A 22,664-nucleotide genomic window follows, 5' to 3' on the forward strand; every position below is an offset into this window, starting at 1 on the left:
AAGGTGAGTCTCCTGATCCTTGAGTGACTTCTGTTGGCTTATTAGAGACAATATTAAGTACTAAAGATTGTTCAGAATAGTGTGGCACCATAAAGTCTAGGTTAAGGGGCTGGGTAGGTTTGTAAATGGAATGTGAACTCTTCATAAAGACACAGTGTCATCCTGAACACACTCTTTGCCCTACATGACTTATTCTCTCTCACACACACACATTGTGCTGGCTGAGGATTGGATGGCTTGATCATGTTCCATTCATCCTATGGAGAGGAGGAAGATAGTAATATTGGGTCATGTCAGACAGCAATTGTGAGAAATTGAATAGACTTTTCTAGAAGAGGGTGGCCTAAAATAGCAAATCTAAAAGTTAAATATTAATAATAGAAAATGCACTATTATATTTACCATAGGGAACAGTCGTAAATTGACTCCTGAGAAATGGACTAATATATCTTTTCCAAATCTAATTTTTTGAGCCAGTGAAGGTTTTGCCTTTTAAAGTGGGGTAGATAACATATATTCACGCTTCAGCATATTTGACAAAAGGGAACCTTTAAATGAAAATAAACTATTTCCCTGATTCTGCAATGAGATGTGTGGAGATGGCCTTCTGCAGAGCCCCACTAATTTTTTAATGGACATCAACACTGAAGCCTTACTTTGTCATCTTTTGCCATAGTAGATATTTGTGCTTGCATTAGAACATGTTCACTTGCTGCTCGTCATCTCCTTCTTTCGTATCATTTATGCAGCGTCAATCCTGTATTAATGACATCAGGAAATGACTGGGGTGTCACCAGAAGTAGTTTATGATTTTATTGTGGAATTAGGTAGTCCTTTTTAGACACAAATATTTTTGTTAGTTGGAAAATGTGATAAGAAAAAAGTAGTAAAAGCATCTGAATAATAAATGAGTCTAAAATTTAGTACAAGATCATCATTAACTCTACATGGGTGTGCAAGAAAGTAAGGGGGAGTAAAGACGGAGCCTTAGTTCTGCCCCTCCAACTTCATAATGTCCCAGTTACTTGTGTCAATGCACTGGGCATACACTGTGCTAGTTCAGTGTATTTCCTCCCCAAAGGCAGGGAAAAACTTAGTCACAATCAGCTTCCCAAACTGTACCTTGGACAGCACAACTACATGCTGCCCTTGGTTAGGGCAAACCATAAAGTGATAGTTTAGTCCCTATTTTGTTACATCTGAAAGTTTTCTCTAAACTAAAATGTCCTCCTTTCACTAGGCCTCTACTTGCTTATATACATTCAGATTAGCAAGAGAGTAACTGTTGGTGCACCCCATAGGAACATTTACTGACACCAGTAAATTCCTAGTAAGACTCCAGAAGCTTGAAGAGCTGGCCATCAATGAGATACTTAATCCCAGTTCCAGAAGAAAGTCAGTCACGAATAAGAATCAAGATTACAGCAAGATAGATGGAAAAAAATAACACAGCCCTGCTTAACAACAGTACAGATGGTGAATGTGTCCCTCTCCAACCCATTACAGAGGACGCTGGCTATCATCTCATCATGAAATATCCTGAGAACACGAATGAACTTCAGTGGACAACTGAACCTAGACAGCACCTTCCATAATGCTTCACGGCTGATGGAATCGAAGGCCTTAAGTCAATAAAGGCCGTAAACATGGCTGGTGGTGTTCTCTACACTTCTCTTGGATCTGTCGTGCAACAAAAATCATGTCAGTGATGCCCCAAGACAGTCTGAACCCACACTGGGATTCCTGAAGGATGTTTTTGGCAAGAGGGAGGAGACGGTTCAAAAGGATGTGAGCAAGGATCTTCCTGGCAATGGAGAGGAGCGATTTCTAGGGTTAGGATTCCTATGAGTAGGACTTCCTACCCTAGAGTAAGGGTTCCAATGGATAGGGTTTCCCAGCCTAGGGTGAGGGTTCCTATGGATAGAATGCTTGGAGCTAGGCTTAGGGTTTCAGTGGGTGGGGTGCTTGGAGCTGGGGTTTGGTTTCTTATGGGTGGGGTACTTGGAGATAGGTTTAGGGGTCCTATGGGTTTTGCTTCCCGTCCTAGAGTTATGGTTTTTTTGGCTTGGATACTTGGAGCAAGGCTTAGGGTTTATATGTGTAAAATACTTAAAGCTAGGGTGAGGATTCCTGTGAGTAGAGACTACTTGGAGCTAGGGTGAGGGTTCCTATGAGTAGGGTACTTTGAGATAGGATATGACTAGCCTGCTGGAGGCCTCGCTGCCCTGCCACACTCCATCCCAGAAAAGGGTAGGGTGCTCGGAGCTAGAGTTAGGGTTCCTATGGGTAGGGTGCTTGGAACTAGATTTAGGATTCCTGTGGGGTAGGGCTCCCCATCCTAATGTTACAGCTCCTATAGGTAGGTCTGTCCCCCCTTGGGTTAGGGTTCCTATGGGTAGGGTACTTAGAGCTAGAATAAGGGGTTCTTCTTCACGGAGTGTCCCTGTGGGTGCTCCGCTTTAGGTATCTTGGCGCCCTGCACTTGTGATCGAAGATTTGTAATAGCAGTGCCCCGGTTGGCCACACATTGCGCGGCAGCCGTCTCGCACTGCTCCCAGTGGCCACTTAGCGTGTGCAGCCAATCATCCTTCAGTTCCTTCTCTACTGCCTTTGTCTTGAGTTGGAGCGACAGCAGCACCCGTCTATCTCGTATATTGCTTATATTCCCAGATTTATTTATCCTTTTTGAAAGTTTACTTCAGTTTTCCTGTCCTTATTTATCCATTAAAAAAATATGATTTCATTTGCCCCCCACCACCGGCAGGTCTACGCTGACGTGACTGAACTACAGCCGTTTTCTATAAATCTGGATCTCCTCAGGTATGCCTCGTTCCCCCAGCTTTAAACGTTGCCTGATCTGCAGGCTATCAATTCCTGTATTGGATGGTCATGCTCAGTGCATGTGCAGTCTCGGGGAAACCCATATACTACAGAAGTGTCCACATTGCAAGAAATTATCTGCCAGGATACTGAAAGCCAGGGACCTTCAACTAAAATTATTAATGATGGAGAAATCCCTCAGGCCAGCCTCCAACCCAGAGTCCAGGACTTCCTCCTGGCCAACAATCTCTAGCAGCAGCCGGAGACAAGGGCTTCACACAAACTGTGTCTAAGGACCCTGCATCTAAGAAGGCAACCAAACATCGGTCGCAGTCATCGCCACAGAGAGATCCCCCTAAGAAGAAGCAGTCTCCTGGTGAGAAATCTGCCCCGCTACCGACGGCACGGAGAATCTCGGACTGAGAGGCACTGGGAACATCCGGTACCGAGGCATCCTGAGGAGCCAAGGCACCGATGCAGCCAGGCTGTCACTCAGGTGCACAAGCTAAAGCTAAGCTCCCTAGCTCGGCACCAACAGTGCCGAAGAATGTCTCGGCACCGGCTAGTGTAATGGCGTCACCTGCTGCATATACACAGCCTCACAAGACCACGGCACCATCAGAGCATACAATGCTGCCATCTACGGCATCGAGCTTCCTGGTACCGCAACCCTTTACCAGACATGTGGACCGGGCAGTCTCCTCTATGCTCCACTATCTAGTGATGAGGATGATTCAGGTCTTTATATTCCTCATCATTTCTCCTCAAAACTGGGACCCTCTCACCAACAACCACCTATACAAGGACAAAGCTGGCAGGCACAACCATGGATGCCACCGCCCATTGTTATGCCACCCAAGTGGTCGTACTGGGACCCATGGTCAATCTACAGAGCCCAAAATCTTAACCCCCCCAACCCACCAGTGTCAAGGGCCACCCGGTCCCCTTCACCCACGAACCCACCACCATTGGAGGCTCAGGAGGAAGAGGGAGAGGAGCCAGAAGAGGCTCCTGAAGGTGACACACTGCCACCCACCCATATTTAATCTTCGACCCTGGACGAAACAATTATGTCATAAGAACATAAGAATGGCCATACTGGGTCAGACCAAAGGTCCATCCAGCCCAGTATCCTGTCTGCCGACAGTGGTCAATGCCAGGTGCCCCAGAGGGAGTGAACCTAACAGGTAATGATCAAGTGATCTCTCTTCTGCCATCCATCTCCACCCTCTGAAAAACAGAGGTTAGGGACACCATTCCTTACCCATCCTGGACAGGACAGGCAGGTGTGTCGGCTTCTCCTTTCACAGTGACTTAACAAATCTCACCCACAGGCTTGGGAGGATTCACTGGATGTACCCCAGAGGCACAGAAAGGCTCCCAGCTCCCTTCCTTTCTGCTCCTCACCTGAGTTCCTGCCAGAGCCACCCTGTGGAACACTTAATTCCCCAGCATTCTCCCTCTGTGCACCAGCCTCCTCCGGAGGGCTAGACATACTGCAGGGAGTGAACAGCACAGTGCACATGGGGTAGCTCCAGTTGGAGACACCCTGCTGCTGCCCATGCTTACAGAGGCAATACCCCTCAACTCCCTCACTAGGGCCAGGTGCACTTGCTGCCACCGTGCACCCACCTCACATTCAAAGGGAGTCATCCAGACCGACAATTAGATACTCTCTTCCAGGAAACACCCACTTCCCATCTCTCTCTCTCTCTCTCTCTCTCTCAAATCTTCAGAGAAAGACCATGTTCCTGTCTAAAAGTGGTTGGGGATTAGCTTGGGTAGCCCCTCTCCCCACTCCGCAGCCTATACTACTGAGCTGTGTGGTCCCTTTCAGACTGCCTAGCTCTATAGGCTACTTCTAAGTGCAAAGAGGACTAGCTCTGTCACTAGATATTATAATGCAAGTGAAGATGTGAGGCTTTTGACTTTTACATTAAGATCAACAATGGTGCCCCTCAATCTAATATATATTTTTCAATGCAACAAAACAAAACAAACCCCCTACGTTAATGGAGTTTTATGGTTGAGAATTTAAATGGACAAAAGGCAGGAATTTCAAAGCTGTTATAATTCTCCCATCAGCCATAATTTGGCCAGCATAAAATGTAAGGGCATGTCTTGGAAGAAATGTGTACACAAGAGAACAATTTATGATTGATATGCTAGCTGTAATTTTGAATGTGAGTGTCAGTTTTTTGAAGGTAGAGGCATTTTCCAGAAATTTTATATGTGCTGACAGCATCTTATTGCAGAATATTTTGAAGCATTTTGTCTTCATTAGTCCATTCTGCTAAATGATATTTTAATTTAAAGAAAAATGTAATTTTTACTATTTCTCTGCTATATTGTGTTCCTTTCCTAAGATAGGATCATAATATATGCCTGTATCTGTAATAATGTATCGATTTATCAGTTCTTCATTCTGAAGAAAATTAAGAATATTAATATTAAGCAAAATCTCCAGTGCCCAAGCCTGGAATCTCAAGCAGAATAAAATTGGACCAGATTTATCACTTTTTTAGACTGATTTCTTTATTTAAAACTCCTAAAATGCACAGCTTCTTTGAGTGTTTATTACCTTCTCCCAGAAACTCTCTCTCTCTAATTTTAGAGTTCTTGGTTTTATGAACATTATCCTTGATTTTCTAGATCAGAAACTTTAGAGGCATGCTGTAAGAATTCTGCGGAAACTTTAAGACCTCTGATTCTGAGCCTCCCTTTTATTTGCATTTATTTCTTTTGGAGTATAAGTATGATGCTGTCCTAGGGACACCCAGAACTGTATGCCACTATGTTACCCCTCTGCCTCAGCCAGGGAGAACTTTGCTGAGGCTTAAACTGTGTGTCATCTCCCTGCCATGCCAGTCTGTCTGCCTCAACAGCAAATTCCTTGAGACTCTATCAGTCTTAACCTTGCCTTGCAGGTAATAATCAGTGAACCCCAGTTCCTGAGTTCCCTGGAAACGTGTCTCTGAAATTTATTAATAAAGAACAGAGATTTAAGTGATACTAAGCAAGAGAAAAAGAGATGCATATAGTTAAAACAAAACAAAACTTAACTTTCGCAAGTTACATTTTTGCTTAAGCAGTTTTCTCACTTACATTAGGTTACCAGCATCTCCAGCCTTCCAGGCCAGAAGATCCAAGGTTCACAGAATCAGAGGTTGCTGTCCTCTTTTTGTTCCCTAAGTGATGGACGAGGCTACATTTTAGTCACGGGTATTTTTAGTAAAAGTCATTGAGAGGTCATGGGTCATTAACAAAAATTCACAGCCCATGACCTGTCCATGACTTTTACTATATACCCCTAACTAAAACTTGGGCCAGAGGGCAGCAGGTGCTCAGGGGGGGCTTTCCGGGACCCCTGCTGGTGCTGGAGGGGAGGCGGGCGGCGGCCTGGGACGTCCATTGGCACTGGTGGGAGGAGGGGGCAGGCAGCGGCGTGTGGCACGGGACCCCTGCTGGTGCTGGGTGGGGCGGTTGGCGGGGCTGGCAGGCTCCCTACCCAGCTCCGACAGGCATGTCACTGCAGGTCCTAGGGGGAGGGGTGACCAGGGGGGCTCCATGCACTGCTTCTGCCACAAGTGCCGGTTCCGCAGTTCCAATTGGCCGGGAACCACAGGCCCGGGCAGCATGCAGAGCCCCGTGGCCCCTCCACCTAGGAGCTGCAGGGACATGCCGATGGGAGCGGGGAACCACTCTCCCTCAGGTAAACCCAGCTCGAGTAACCCCTGAGCCAGCACCAGCCGCTACAGAACTCATGGAAAATCACAGAATCTGTGACCTCCATGGCAGACACTCAGCCTTAGTGATGGATCAGTAAGGGGTTCTCTCCCCTTCTTTTTATAGTCTCGTAAAACTTTGAAATGTATTCTTTGAAAGGTAAACCTAGACAAAGTTCCTGTACCCTGCTGGTGTGTAGACACCATGCTGTCTTCCTGATTCTCTTATCAATTTGCTTTTTTCAGTTAGCTTAATCATGTTGTTTACATTAGATGTAAATGTACTTCCATTGTCTCCTTGCTCAATTCACACTGGAGACACAGGCAAACAGGTGAAACAGAATTAGTAGGGGAAGCAAAAGTGGATGAGAATCTGGGAAGCAGTGACCATGAGATGGTCGAGTTCAGGATCCTGACACAAGGAAGAAAGGAGAGCAGCAGAATACAGACCCTGGACTTCACAAAAGCAGACTTTGACTCCCTCAGGGAACTGATGGGCAGGATCCCCTGGGAGAATAACATGAGGGGGAAAGGAGTCCAGGAGAGCTGGCTGTATTTTAAAGAATCCTTATTGAGTACAGGAACAAACCATCCCAAAGAAAGAACAGTAAATATGGCAGGCGACCAGCTTGGCTTAGCAGTGAAATCCTTGCTGATCTTAAACACAAAAAAGAAGCTTACAAGAAGTGGAAGATTGGACAAATGACCAGGGAGGAGTATAAAAATATTACTCAGGCATGCAGGAGTGAAATCAGGAAGGCCAAATCACACTTGGAGTTGCAGCTAGCAAGAGATGTTAGGAGTAACAAGAAGGGTTTCTTCAGGTATGTTAGCAACAAGAAGAAAGTCAAGGAAAGTGTTGGCCCCTTACTGAATGAGGGAGGCAATCTAGTGACAGAGGATGTGGAAAAAGCTAATGCTTTTTTTGCCTCTGTCTTCACGAACAAGGTCAACTTCCAGACTACTGCACTGGGCAGCACAGCATGGGGAGGAGGTGACCAGCCCTCTGTGGAGAAAGAAGTGGTTCAGGACTATTTAGAAAAGCTGGATGCGCACAAGTCCATGGGCCCAGATGCGCTGCATCCGAGGGTGCTAAAGGAGTTGGCGGATGTGATTGCAGAGCCATTAGCCATTATCTTTGAAAACTCCTGGGGATCAGGGGAGGTCCCAGACAACTGGAAAAAGGCTAATGTAGTGCCCATTTTTTAAAAAGAGAAGGAGGAGAATCCGGGGAACTACAGGCCAGTCAGCCTCACCTCAGTCCCTGGAAAAATCATGGAGCAGGTCCTCAAGGAGTCAATTCTGAAGCACTTAGAGGAGAGGAAAGTGATCAGGAACAGTCAGCATGGATTCACCAAGGGCAAGTCATGCCTGACTAATCTAATTGCCTTCTATGACAAGGTAACTGGCTCTGTGAATGAGGGGAAAGCAGTGGACATGTTATTCCTTGACTTTAGCAAAGCTTTTGATACAGTCTCCCAGAGTATTCTTGCCAGCAAGTTAAAGAAGTATGGGCTGGACGAATGGACTATAAGGTGGATAGAAAGCTGGCTAGATTGTCAGGCTCAACGGGTAGTGATCAATGGCTCCATGTCTAGTTGGCAGCCGGTATCAAGTGGAGTGCCCCAAGGGTCGGTCCTGGGGCCGGTTTTCTTCAGTATCTTCATTAATGATCTAGAAGAGGGCGTGGACTGCACCCTCAGCAAGTTTGCAGATGACACTAAACTGGGAGGAGAGGTAGATACCCTGGAATGTAGGGATAGGAAACAGGGACCTAGACAAATTAGAGGTTTGGGCCAAAAGAAATCTGATGAGGTTCAACAAGGACAAGTGCAGAGTCCTGCACTTGGGACGGAAGAATCCCACGCACCGCTACAGACTAGGGACCGAATGGCTAGGCAGCAGTTCTGCAGGAAAGGACCTAGGGTTTCCAATGGACGAGAAGCTGGATATGAGTCAACAGTGTGCCCTTGTTGCCAAGAAGGCTAACGGCATTTTGGGCTGTATAAGTAGGGGCATTGCCAGCAGATTGAGGGATGTGATCATTCCCCTCTATTCGACATTGGTGAGGCCTCATCTGGAGTACTGTGTCCAGTTTTGGGCCCCACACTACAAGAAGGATGTGGACAAATTGGAGAGAGTCCAGCGGAGGGCAACAAAAATGATTAAGGGGCTGGAACACATGACTTATGAGGAGAGGCTGAGGGCACTGGGATTGTTTAGTCTGCGGAAGAGACGAATGAGGTGGGATTTGATAGCTGCTTTCAACTACCTGAAAGGGGGTTCCAAAGAGGATGGATCTAGACTGTTCTCAGTGGTAGCAGATGACGGAACAAGGAGTAATGGTCTCAAGTTGCAGTAGGGGAGGTTTAGGTTCGATATTAGGAAAAGCTTTTTGACTAGGAGGGTGGTGAAACAGTGGAATGCGTTACCTAGGGAGGTGGTGGAATCTCCTTCCTTAGAGGTTTTTAAGGTCAGGCTTGAGAAAGCCCTGGCTGGGATGATTTAGTTGGGGATTGCTCCTGCTCTGGGCAGGGGGATGGACTAGATGACCTCCTGAGGTCCCTTCCAACCCTGATATTCTATGATTCTATGAAACAACGTTCCTTTGTCTACCACAAACTTGTTTATCCACTCTAATCAGATTGATTGGTTTGAATATATTTTAGGAGTATATTTCCAGCACACATACATAATTCTTTACACACTAACTTTACATACGTCATGCAATAATATGAAAGACCAGCATGTCACCAGTTTTTAGATGATACCTTACAAGACACTGTTTGGCTAAATGTTCTGACAACAGTGAGGTGGGTGTGCCCTTGTCCAGTTGCCACATAGGGGTTCTTATGGTCATAATAAGTAAAAGATAAATTCATATTATTTGCAGTGGGGTTATAGCTGTATTGGGCCCAGGAAAAGAGAGAGATTAGGTGGATGAGGTAATATCTTTTATTGGACCAACTTCTCTTTGTGAAATGGACAAGCTTTTGAGCTTCACAGACCTCTTCCTCAGGTCTGGAAATAGTAACCAGAGTGTTCAAGGTAAATGCAAGGTGGGGCATATTGCTAAGCATAAGGGGTTCACATGTTGTATTGAGACCACTTAAAATGAAGTGTGTAATTAACACCTCTGCATAGGACAAAGGAGATTAGTAGACAGCAGGGTGTGTTACAAATTCTTGTAATGAGCCATAAATCCACTGTCTGTTAATTTAAAAAAAAAATAGTATCTAGTAGAGTTACGAATTTAAGTTCCCAGGCTTGTCTTTTGAAGGTGTTGTGCAGGTTTCCTTTGAGGAGGAGAACTGAGAGATCAGATATGGAGTGATAGCTTTGTGAAAAGTGTTTGTTCACAGCTGGTAGGGTGCTTTTGTCCTGAGGAAGAGCTCTGTGAAGCTCCAAAGCTTGTCCCTTCCACAAATAGAAGTTGGTCCAATAAAAGATATTATCTCTCCCACCTTATTTCTCTCAATATTTCTCTCATATTACACAGATAGTATATGAAACAGGGAAACAGGAATGGAAGAGTACAGAATTAGACAGTTACTCTAGAAAGTGCAACTGGAAATACACACACAGCCAAACTCCATATAGCACACCCTGAAACAGGAAGGAACTAAGCAGATAAGGAAAAAGGCATGACAGATTCTAGAGCTGATGTGACAAAATTATTTTTTTAATAATCCATGCTGGCTGGGATTCAGCAGAGTTGAACAGAGGCATCCGTGCTCAGCAAGCATCACACCTCAGTTATCCAGAACGATGAACTACAGTGAAAACCCTGCTACTTCCCTGCATTTCCACTGGATGCATAATGGTAGACTCGGTTCATAAGTATTACATCTTAAGCCAAATTAACTTTCAGGTTAAATTTACCTACCTTAAAGAGACACATCTGCAATTTACATAGTTTGTGTCATGAGGTAAAAAACTTAGCAATTATAAATAAATTTCTGGAACCTGACAATAAATTCTGAAAACAAAAAATACAGGTAATAGTGGTTATAATAGGTTCCCAGTCATATTCTCTACAGTTAGGGAATATTTGTTTTATATATTATAATTCTGTTACTATTTACTCCAAAACCCATTGATGGCTGAGGCAGTTGTTGGCCATAGCACCTCATCAATTAAAGGGAAATTAAGGGTATGTCTATACTACCCACAGGAAGGTTGAAGGTACATACCCACAATTGATCAATTCATTTTGTATTTTTGGCATGCTCCTGGATTCCTCACTGATGCTAAGCTCTCACATAGTGGAAACGTTACTTGGTGATACTGCTGTCTCCAGTTGGCTAGGAGTCTTTGCCCCATCATGGCGAATGGTGACAGGCCTCAGTTATTCATGGCTTTGCTACCTCTGAGCTGGACTATGGTAATACAACATGCCTGGGCCTGAGGCTTTCTGCACCTGGGAAACTCCAACTGGCACAGAATGCTACAGCATGTCTTCTTAACATACTGGCTATTGCAAACACATCAGACCTGTCCTTCTTTCCCTACACTGGATTAGTGCTGGAGGTGACCCACCTTGATTATCATGCGCATTATAAAGAGGGGTTTCAAAGGGGGATGGGCTGTTGCCAGCAGGAGAGTGAGTTTGTATGTGTGTGTGGGGGGGGAAGGGTGAGAAAACCTGGATTTGTGCTGGAAATGGCTCTACTTGATGATCACTTTAGATAAGCTGTTACCAGCAGGAGAGTGGGGTGGGAGGAAGTTTTGTTTCATGGTCTCTGTGTGTATATAATGTCTTCTGCAGTTTCCACGATATGCTATGCATCCGATGAAGTGAGCTGTAGCTCACGAAAGCTCATGCTCAAATAAACTGGTTAGTCTCTAAGGTGCCACAAGTACTCCTTTTCTTTTTACGAATACAGACTAACACGGCTGTTACTCTGAAACCTGTCATTATGCAAGGCACTGCATTTAGCCGCATGGAGTGGAAATCTATCAACTGCATGAAAAAACTTGTACAGATACAGACAGACATCATCTTCCTTTCCAAATGCAAACAGATGGACATCGTACCAAAAGGACTGAAGGTAAAAAATCCATTACAATCTACATACCACACAGACTATGCTGACAGCTTGTGCCACACGCTCTCAAAGAAACTGCGGAATCACCTGATCAACATCCTCTACAGCAAACAGGGGAAGATTAAGAATGAGCTCTCAAAAATGGATACTCTCATAAAAAACCAACCTTCCACACAAACTTCCTCGTGGCTGGATTTTACTAAAACTAGACAAGCCATTTACAACGCACACTTTACTTCTCTACAAAAGAAAAAGGACACTAAACTTTCTAAACTACTACAGGCTACAAGGGGCCACAGCAATGGTTCCCTTAACCCACCCAGCAATATTGTTAATCTATCCAACTATACTCTCAGCCCAGCAGAAGCAGCTGTCCTATCTCGGGGTCTCTCCTTCTGCCCCTCCACCCCCTCGAACATGATACAGTTCTGTGGTGACCTAGAATCCTATTTTCGACGTCTCCGACTCAAGGAATATTTCCAAAATACCTCTGAACAACATAATGATCCACAGAGGCCTGCCTACCAACACTACAAAAAGAAGGATTCTAGGTGGACTCCTCCTGAAGGTCGAAACAGCAGACTGGACTTCTACATAGAGTGCTTCCGCCGACGTGCACGGGCTGAAATTGTGGAAAAGCAGCATCACTTGCCCCATAACCTCAGCCGTGCAGAACACAATGCCATCCACAGCCTCAGAAACAACTCTGACATCATAATCAAAAAGGCTGACAAAGGGGGTGCTGTTGTCATCATGAATAGGTCGGAATATGAACAAGAGGCTGCTCGGCAGCTCTCCAACACCACTTTCTACAAGCCATTACCCTCTGATCCCACTGAGAGTTACCAAAAGCATCTACAGCATTTGCTCAAGAAACTTCCTGAAAAAGCACAAGATCAAATCCGCACAGACACACCCCTGGAACCCCGACCTGGGATATTCTATCTACTACCCAAGATCCATAAACCTGGAAATCCTGGGCGCCCCATCATCTCAGGCATTGGCACCCTGACAGCAGGATTGTCCGGCTATGTAGACTCACTCCTCAGGCCCTACGCTACCAGCACTCCCAGCTACCTTCGAGACACCACTGACTTCCTGAGGAAACTACAATCCATTGGTGATCTTCCTGATAACACCATCCTGGCCACTATGGATGTAGAAGCCCTCTACACCAACATTCCACACAAAGATGGACTACAAGCCATCAAGAACACTATCCCCGATAATGTCACGGCTAACCTGGTGGCTGAACTTTGTGACTTTGTCCTTACCCATAACTATTTTACATTTGGGGACAATGTATACCTTCAGATCAGCGGCACTGCTATGGGTACCCGCATGGCCCCACAGTATGCCAACATTTTTATGGCTGATTTAGAACAACGCTTCCTCAGCTCTCGTCCCCTAACGCCCCTACTTTACTTGCGCTATATTGATGACATCTTCATCATCTGGACCCATGGAAAAGAAGCCCTTGAGGAATTCCACCATGATTTCAACAATTTCCATCCCACCATCAACCTCAGCCTGGTCCAGTCCACACAAGAGATCCACTTCCTGGACACTACAGTGCTAATAAACGATGGTCACATCAACACCACCCTATACCGGAAACCTACTGACCGCTATTCCTACCTACATGCCTCCAGCTTTCACCCTGACCACACCACACGATCCATCGTCTACAGCCAAGCTCTGCGATACAACCGCATTTGCTCCAACCCCTCAGACAGAGACAAACACCTACAAGATCTCTATCAAGCATTCTTACAACTACAATACCCACCTGCGGAAGTGAAGAAACAGATTGATAGAGCCAGAAGAGTTCCCAGAAGTCACCTACTACAGGACAGGCCTAACAAAGAAAATAACAGAACGCCACTAGCCGTCACCTTCAGCCCCCAACTAAAACCCCTCCAACGCATTATTAAGGATCTACAACCTATCCTGAAGGATGACCCAACACTCTCACAAATCTTGGGAGACAGGCCAGTCCTTGCCTACAGACAGCCCCCCAACCTGAAGCGAATACTCACCAACAACCACATACCACACAACAGAACCACTAGCCCAGGAACCTATCCTTGCAACAAAGCCCGTTGCCAACTGTGCCCACATATCTATTCAGGGGACACCATCACAGGGCCTAACAACATCAGCCACACTATCAGAGGCTCATTCATCTGCACATCCACCAATGTGATATATGCCATCATGTGCCAGCAATGCCCCTCTGCTATGTACATTGGTCAAACTGGACAGTCTCTATGTAAAAGAATAAATGGACACAAATCAGATGTCAAGAATTATAACATTCATAAACCAGTCGGAGAACACTTCAATCTCTCTGGTCACGCAATCACAGACATGAGGGTCGCTATCTTAAAGCAAAAAAACTTCAAATCCAGACTCCAGCGAGAAACTGCTGAATTGGAATTCATTTGCAAATTGGATACTATTAATTTGGGCTTGAATAGAGACTGGGAGTGGCTAAGTCATTATGCAAGGTAGCCTGTCTCCCCTTGTTTTTTTCCTGCAACCCCCCCCCCCCCAAGACGTTCTGATTAAACTTGGATTATTGCTGTGCACATTGTAAGATGAGCTGTTGCCAGCAGGAGAATGAGTTTGTGTGTGTGGTTTTTGGAGGGGGGGGTGTGGGGGGGGGGGGGGTGAGAAAACCTGGATTAGTGCTGGAGGTGACCCACCTTGATTATCATGCGCATTATAAAGAGGGGTTTCAAAGGGGGATGGGCTGTTGCCAGCAGGAGAGTGAGTTTGTATGTGTGTGTGGGGGGGGGGGAAGGGTGAGAAAACCTGGATTTGTGCTGGAAATGGCTCTACTTGATGATCACTTTAGATAAGCTGTTACCAGCAGGAGAGTGGGGTGGGAGGAAGTTTTGTTTCATGGTCTCTGTGTGTATATAATGTCTTCTGCAGTTTCCGCGATATGCTATGCATCCGATGAAGTGAGCTGTAGCTCACGAAAGCTCATGCTCAAATAAACTGGTTAGTCTCTAAGGTGCCACAAGTACTCCTTTTCTTTTTACGAATACAGACTAACACGGCTGTTACTCTGAAACCTGGCTTCCCATAGAATATTAAGTTCAAGGTCTTGGTCCTTATCTTCAAGATACTCAATGCTCTGTGCCCAGAGTGTCTAAATGATCAACTAAAGCCCTGGGATGAAGACTATGTCAACAACTTTGCTCCTCTGGCACAATGAAACTTTCTACAATAAAAGTAAAGCTCATCTGTGCAGATAGAACTTTCTTGGGAGCTGACCCAAAACTGTGGAGTGAACTCCCACAGGAACCAGGGACTGTTACAAAACTCACTGCTAAGAGCAAGGTGCATTTCTTTGACCCTGCCTTCTCTACCATAAACATATAGCTTTATGTATGTGTTTAAAAAAATCCAAAACAAAATATTCAACTACACACCCAATTCACCCTTGGGAAGAGGATGAGAGAACATATCCATGTGAAACTCTGCTGAAAGGCACTCAGGGCTGGATCCACAAAGGTATTTAGTTGCCCTGTTCAAGGACTAGTCTACACTAGAATCTCTACAGTGGCTCAGTTGTACTGATGTAGCTGTGCCGCTATAGCGCTGCTAGTGCAGACCCTCTATGCCAAAGAGAGAGAGCTTCTGCCACTGACATAGCACTGTCCACGCTGGTGCTTGTCCATTTAACTTGCATCACTCAGGGGGAGGTTTTTCCACACCCCTGAACAACTTGAGTTATATGAAAGTAAGCACTAGCATGTACAAGTCGAAGTCTAAAATTTAGATCCTGAAAACCTCTACGCAGCTGCTGCCTAACTCTGTAGGCACCTAAATACCCTGGTGCCTTTGTTTCTGCTGTTAAATTCCCCATGATACCTAAAAATATGCAATTGAGCGTGCACACAGCCACCAAAGTCCCAACACCTGGGCACCCAGCTCATGCCTAAGTTCCAGAGTGATCCTCAAACTTGACATTCCAACCCAGATCCTGAAAGGTATTTAGGCACCTAGCTCTTATTGATTTCAGTGAGAATCAAGTACCTAAATACCTTGAAATATCTGGTCCTCTCTGCCTGTCTTGCTTATGGGGCCTGGTCTAGTAGGTGTTCTCAGAGGCTTCCTAAAACCGTGTTTATTGGATCAGTCTCCGTATCGATGGTGCTGTTGGTCCTGCGTCCCCTTTATAACTATATAACCTTTATCTCAATTGTTAGAGCACTCATCAAGAATGTGAGATACCCAGGTTCAATTTCCCCCTCTGGAAAGAAATTGGAGCAGGAATTTGAACCCAAATCTCCCATCTCTTAGGAGAGTGCCCTAATCGCTGAGCTATAGGCTATTCTGAGGTGGGTCTCCCTCAATCTCTCCTGTTGAAACTGTGCCACTTTGTATAAATAATTAAATTTATGTGGGTCTCCCACAATATGTGTGACTGCTCTAACCTTGGGATAAAGGTTATATGAAGGCACCAACACCACCTCCTGTTTGGCTTGTTTGTGAGAAAGGGCTTAGTGTCTTAATTCTAGGGAGGATTCATGGCTGTGAATCCGAAGCAGAGACAGGCAACTCACTGCAACCTGGACTTAGGCACTTAACTCGCTTTGAGGGGAAGGCTTAGGCCCCACCCCTCTCCTCAGCATTTTCTATTGACTAGCTTAGGCAGCTCTCCACTCAGCTTGCAGGCTTTTGGAGATTCCATTCTTAGGTGTCTATTCTCATTATGCATTGTATAAGAAGCCTGGGTGCCTAACTCAAAGCTGTGGATTCCGTTAGGTGGCAGGGTACCTAAGTCCCCTTTGTGGATCTAGCCCTCAGATCCTATGAGCACTGTATAAGAACCTATATAGAACAAGAATAACAAAGAACTAAGTTTTCTCTTTTATGTCTTTGTTCTTAGGGATTGGCTTGTTTTGGTCTTGTTTTGAAACAGGATTAGCTTAATTCTTGGTTTAGTGTGAAAGTCGGGGTGCGTATTTACCACGTGAAAGTTGGCAACTGTGCATTAGACAGCAGTGGAAGATTTGCATCCAGCATTTACCCAAAAAAGGCTAGTTTTTTTAGGTATTGGAACTCTTTATAGTTTGGTGTGACAGGGTGTACCAGGTCCTTTGAGGCCTTGTGGTCCTACCACATCCCGCCCCAGGAAATGAGCAGTGAAGGTGGGTCCTTCAGGCCTGCCTAGAAAGGCTGCAGGGAAGCAGCCAATTAGGGCTCAGTTAAAAGGAGCTGCTGGGCCTGAGCAGTTCAGTCCTTGGTTGAGACCAGAAGGCTGAGGAAATCCTGGAAGATGGAGAAATTCTCCAGGCAAGGAGGCTTGGGGGAAACCCTGCTCAAGCAAGGGTAGGACAGAAAATCTCTCCAGGCAAGAGGCCTGGAAGAAACCCTGCGCAAACAAGGAATGAGACAAATAGAATCCAAGAACTATAATTTAAGGTAGAGTGAACATGATGGGACCGAGTGGGAAGCGGCCCAGGGAATAGCAGCAGCAACCAAGTAAACGAAAGCAGTAAATGGCTGCTGTCTATAGGGTCCCTGGGTTGGGACTTGGAGTAGTGGGTGGGCCTGGGACACCCCTCCCCCCGCAGCCACCGGAAAAGTGGCCTGATCCCCAAGAAGGGGATAAGACTCTATTAAAAGCCCAAAATAGGCCCAGGGACATGGCTGAAGACCCTGAAGGGGCCAACCCTTTGTTGAACTTTGTTTCCCTCCCCGCCACCCCCACGAAGGGGACTGAAATTAAGGATTGACATGGCTGGAGAGCTGGGACACCAGAGAACAACTAAAGGCAAAGAGTCTCCAGGGAGAAAGCCTTGGGGGGTGCTGCTTTATAACAGGGTAGAGACAGACTTAACATTGGCCCAGAAGGGTCTGAGAACTGAGCCCAGATGCAGGGCTGCAGATACCAATGACTGCACAATGATAGTCCTTGTTGGACATTTGTTACCGTGGAAGGGGTTCATCCATTTTAGACTGTTTGACTTAGCCAGAGGGCTGAGCCACTGATGAGGGCAACAGCTGAGCAGGAGCACTGTGAACTGAGAGAGTGCAGGTTCACACCCAGCTGACAGGTGGGTGCTCAGGAGAGGTGTGTTCACCCCATCACATTCAGTTTTAGTGAGGAGTAAACACAGTCTTAGAACCTCTGCTACAAAAGTAGTTGTCATGTGTTTGAGGGTCATGATGGCTATCTGCAACAATCTTGATAGTTAATTCTAGGCCTTTTTGGATTTGCTATTCTTTTCTTTGGAACTCAGGTTTTCCTTGATGAAACTAGTCAACCAGGTACAAAGCATTATGGAGAAGATACATGACATGAATTATAATTACAAGAGAAATGAAAAAAATGTTTTCTCATATAACTGCAAGACTGCATAATAAAACTGGTTTAAGAATTAAAATAGCTGCATCTGTTGAGATCAAAGTCTGTGCAGAGGTGACCTAATAACTATTTTTTAAGTCTTTCTGAAAAGTATTTTTGGGAGCATAGGAAAAGTCTCCTTTGTATAGTTCCTGCGGCTCAGGGAATGCAGCTACTTTAAGAAAGCTATCAGTTCATTCATATCTCTTAAAATTAGTGCAGAACTTTAAAGCCACTGTAGTGTAATTCTTATCTGAAAAGTGACCATATAAAAATGTGACATTCTGCCTCCTGTGTTTATCCAGAGTCTGAGTTTGCGGAAATGCTCAGGTCCACAACTTGAGTTGAACCTATGTCCATCCTGGCTGTTGGAGACCAGCGAAGAAGTACTGGGCCCATTGTGGATTGTGTGTGTCACTATGGGGGTAGAATAACAGCAGACCTTAAGAAAGCTATTGGCTTTGCTCTGACAATCTTGCTATTTATTGACTTCTGTCTAGTCTTCCTTTTCAGGAAAAATTGTTGAAAAGGTTGTGGCAAAACAAGTCAGATGATATGTGAAAGCCTTGAGCTCATCCAGGGCCAGCCTTAGGAAAAATGGTACTCTGGGCAAACTTGTATTTTGTTGCCCCTGCCCCCATCTCCCCAGGCTTCCCCATTACCTTGGGCCCCTCTGCCTCCCCAGGCTCTACACCCATCCCCTGGTCACCCAAGGACCCCTCCAGCTCCCCATCTATCGCCCCTGGCCCCTGCTTCCTCCATGGGCTTCCGCCCCATAGCCCCTGGCCTCCACTGCCTCCCAAACCCCATCCCCACCAGACCCCACTGCCTTCTCCCCTCATTGCCTCAAGCTCCTTTCCATGGTCTCGCACCCCAGGCCCACCCTGCTACTTGCTTCTTGGCCACAGTGACCCCCCTGACCAGGGCACCCTGCACGATCACCCACCCATAAGGCTGGCCCTGTGCTCCTCACCTGGCAGACCTGCCCCAGTCACCCACCCAGCACCCTGGCTTGCCTAACAGGGAACGAGAGAAGGGCTCGGGGGCTGTCAGTGCCGGGAAGAAGCAGGCACTCAGGCTAGGCCTGGCCGTTACCTTGTTGGTCCCGATCACAGTCACGGCATTGTCCAGGTGGAAGCAGAGCGGCACCACCAAGCTCAAATCCCTGCAGCGGCTGCAGATTCTCCAGGGGACCCAACAAGCATGGTGTGGTGACTCAAAGCAGCAATGGCCATGAACCCTCCAGCCATCCTCAGGGCCAGCCCCTTCTCCTTGCCCTCCCCCCACCACCTAGTGGCTCCGCTTCTCCCGCTGCCACCCTCCGGGGGCACTGGGCTCCTCTGGTCCTGGGTGGAGGTCATCACCATCCACCACTCCGCTAACATATACTGCTTGGGGGGCATTGCTCCCCCAAACCCTGCACATGGCTAAATTTCTGAGTGTCAAGGTTGGATTTTTTAAAATGCTTAATGTTGGCCTAACTCTGCTTCCATTAAATTCAATTGACTTCAGTGGGAACAGAGTTACACCAACAATGAACACTTTTGAAAATCCAACTCCAAGGTTCTTGAGATTCACTTCTTTCTTACTACATCGGCTCCAGCTGTTAGAGCACTCCACTCCAATCAGCCAGAAGGAAGCTCCAGCAGAAATAAGAACAGCCATTCATGGAGAAATGGAAGTGAGAATTTTCTCTACTTATTTTTCCTTCACATATATTCAGAAGCTTAGTGGGTACAGAACTATCTTGTGCCCCTGGAAAATTTTAAAAGCATTTTTGTCACTTTTATTTTTACACCATTCACCTTAATTTTTACCACATTGTTTGTGGCCTATATTGCCGCTGATACAAGCGTAAAAAGAAACAGAAGAGGCAGGAAATGTGCCCAAAATGCTTCATGTTCTGTGGAATAAGTTTTAATATCTGAAAAACATGGTCTTTTACCCTAAACATCTAGCAGGATGACATAGGCCCTGCTCTAAGACTTCTCTTTTTATGGCTTAAGAATTTTATTTCACAGGAACATCAATTTTATAGCATATTCTATATTACAGGGTCACACAATCCTGTTTCAGCCACAGACTGGCTAGTTGATCATTTTTGGTGCCAAAAATTATTGATAATTTACTAGGATATTTTAGTGCAGGGGTGGGAAAACTGTGGCCTGCGGGCTGGATCCGGCCCCTCAGGGATTGCCCATCGTGGTGCCGCAGGCCCCGCGCCACTCTCAGAAGCAGCCAGCACCACATCCCTGCGGCCTGGGGGGGCAAGGAAGGGGGGTGCAGAGGGCTCCATGTGTTGCCCTTGCCTCCAAGCACCACCCCCCGCAGCTCCCATTGGCCGGGAATGGGGAACCGCGGCCAATGGGAGCTTCAGGGGAGGTACCTGGAGGTGCGGCAAGGGCAGCGCGCGGAGTCCTGTGCCCTCTCCTCCCCCAGGGGCCTCACAGGAACGTGGTGCTGGCCACTTCCCAGAGCGGCATAGCGTGGGGCCAGGGCAGGCATGCAGGGAGCCTGCCCTGGCCCTGGAGCGCACCGCTGCCACCCCGGAGCCGCTTTAGGTAAATGGCGCCGGGCCAGAGCCCGAACCGCTCCTGCACTCCACATCCCCCCTGCACCCCAACCCCCTGCTCTGGGCCTCCTGCTGGACCCCAACCCCCTGCCCTGAGCCCCCTCCCGCAGTCCGCACCCCTCCTGCACCGCTGCCCTGAGCCCCCTCCTGCACTCCACACCCCTCCTGCAACCCCAACCCCCTTCCCTGAGCCCCCTCATACACCCCACACCCCTCCTCTGCCCCAATCCCTTGCCCTGAGCCCCTTCCTGCACACCGCACCCCCTCCCTCACTCCAGCCCCCACCCCCGCCCCAGCCCTGCATACAATTTCCCCACCCAGTTGTGGCCCTCAGGCCAGAAAGTTTGCCCACCCCTGCTTTAGAGGGATGGTGACTAGGAAACAAAGTGTTTCAGATGCCATCCCAAACCATGGAGCCACCCATATCTTAAGTTTAATAGTGCAAATAAATGTCTCACTTTAAGAACATTAATAATTAAATAATTGCACAAGGTTGGAAAAGTTACCAAGGGTACATATTCTAATGTGCACAGCTGAAGGCTGAGAGTTATTTAAATGTGTATACAAGTGCATAGTCACAAGCCCAGCAAATAATTAAATCTACTGATCTTGGTTTTGTGTATCTATATAAGTAACTTCTCTGTCATGACTTTTGTGTAACTACCATATTGTGTCCCCATTAGTGGGTGAATGATTTGGTTTACAACCCCATTTTGTTGATTTAGACTCCATCCTCGCTTTGCAGTAGGGCTGTTCAATTTATGAATGATAAAAATTTTGGTAAATCAGGTCCTGAGATTCAAGAATTGCTACATTATTTTATTGGATTTGTTTAAAATGAATAAGCTTTCAGACACATTTTCCTCATCGCTGTATCCTTCTTTTGTTTTGATTTCTTACATTTTTGAGTGAATTTCAGTGGTCATGAAAGTGAAAGGCAGACAGAACTAATTTGAACCAAGCATCATGCAGGCATGTGCTATGTAAGTTTCCTTTACACAGCTCTGCAAATGCGCACTGGTTCTTACCTGAAGTACCTTCTGACCCCAAACAGCTCTGTCAATAGACGTCAATCCTGCACTGCAGCATTCCTGCTATTCTAGTCTTGGATCACCGAGCTTTGCCACATGCTTTTTAGTCCTTATCTGCAGCACTTGTTCAAGTCCTGTGCTTTCATGAGACTTCATGCACTTGAAAAATAGCCTTTACACAAGTCTGTTACTTTAGTATGATAATCTGCCAGTAAGATGTATCAGCACTGCAGCTTTTCATGAAGAGGTACTTCCTGTAAAACAAAGCCTACTACAATAGTTACTCATGGCTTCACAATGTAATTCTACCTGAGTCACTGAATACAATTCCTTATGCTTTGAGAAATTCAAAAATGACAGGGTTTAACACACATTTTGAAATATTTATTCTTTTTTGTTTACATTTGTTGCAAGTAAGTTTCCTTTGTTTTCTTTGGTTTTTAGTGAGCGGTTTCTGGTGAGATTAAACAAAAACGGAGGCCCCAGGAATCCAGAGAAGATAGAACGGATGTGTGGCCTTTTCACAGTATGTATGAATTACTCATTCTCTTTCCCTATCTAACTGTGAACTGAGACTTCTCTTGAAGATTGTTTGACTGTAGACACAGTCACTCTGGGAACAAATAGAAATTCTTTCTTTCCTGTATACTGAGGAAAATGAAAACTGTGTATTTCTGCTCAATTTAATGAAATGTTAACATTAGAAAATTGAAATAATCTTCCAGATTAATTGATTTTTTCAAGTAAAGGAACATCAAATACTTTTCACAGTTTTAATCTTTAAATGCCCATTGCATTTATTGTACACTTAGAAAACAGAAGATGGGAAATTATTTCTTTTTTGACTGTTTGTGTGGATCCCACTCTATTTGTGCATGCACCTCATGTTCACAAAATAGGAATATTTGAATAGCAGTGTCTGCAGGGCCACACCTGTACCATGTATACCCTCCCTCTCCCCCACGCTGGCATAAAGGCCAGAGCCATCCCTCGTTACTCTTTTACCATCCATGGCAGTTAGATGGAGCAAGCAGTGTCCACCCACTACCCTTACTGGAATCTGCTTCAGTTGCAAATTAAGTGACTAGTTAGTGTTAATGC

The 22,664-nt window shown here is 45.9% G+C and overlaps 1 protein-coding gene across 10 annotated transcripts in view; it reads left to right on the forward strand.

Moving 5' to 3' along the window:
• The window catches only part of DOCK3 (dedicator of cytokinesis 3), a 604,430-nt gene that overhangs the window by 383,723 nt on the left and 198,043 nt on the right, over positions 1-22,664 (forward strand). For all 10 annotated transcript variants that reach the window (XM_043550359.1, XM_043550357.1, XM_043550356.1 and 7 more), the window contains exon 10: positions 22,008-22,089. In XM_043550359.1, the coding sequence (XP_043406294.1) occupies positions 22,008-22,089 (82 nt within the window). The remainder of the gene's footprint in view (positions 1-22,007; positions 22,090-22,664) is intronic.

The sequence above is a fragment of the Chelonia mydas genome, chromosome 7, assembly GCF_015237465.2.
Source record: "Chelonia mydas isolate rCheMyd1 chromosome 7, rCheMyd1.pri.v2, whole genome shotgun sequence".
In the NCBI taxonomy this organism is placed as follows: domain Eukaryota; kingdom Metazoa; phylum Chordata; order Testudines; family Cheloniidae; genus Chelonia; species Chelonia mydas.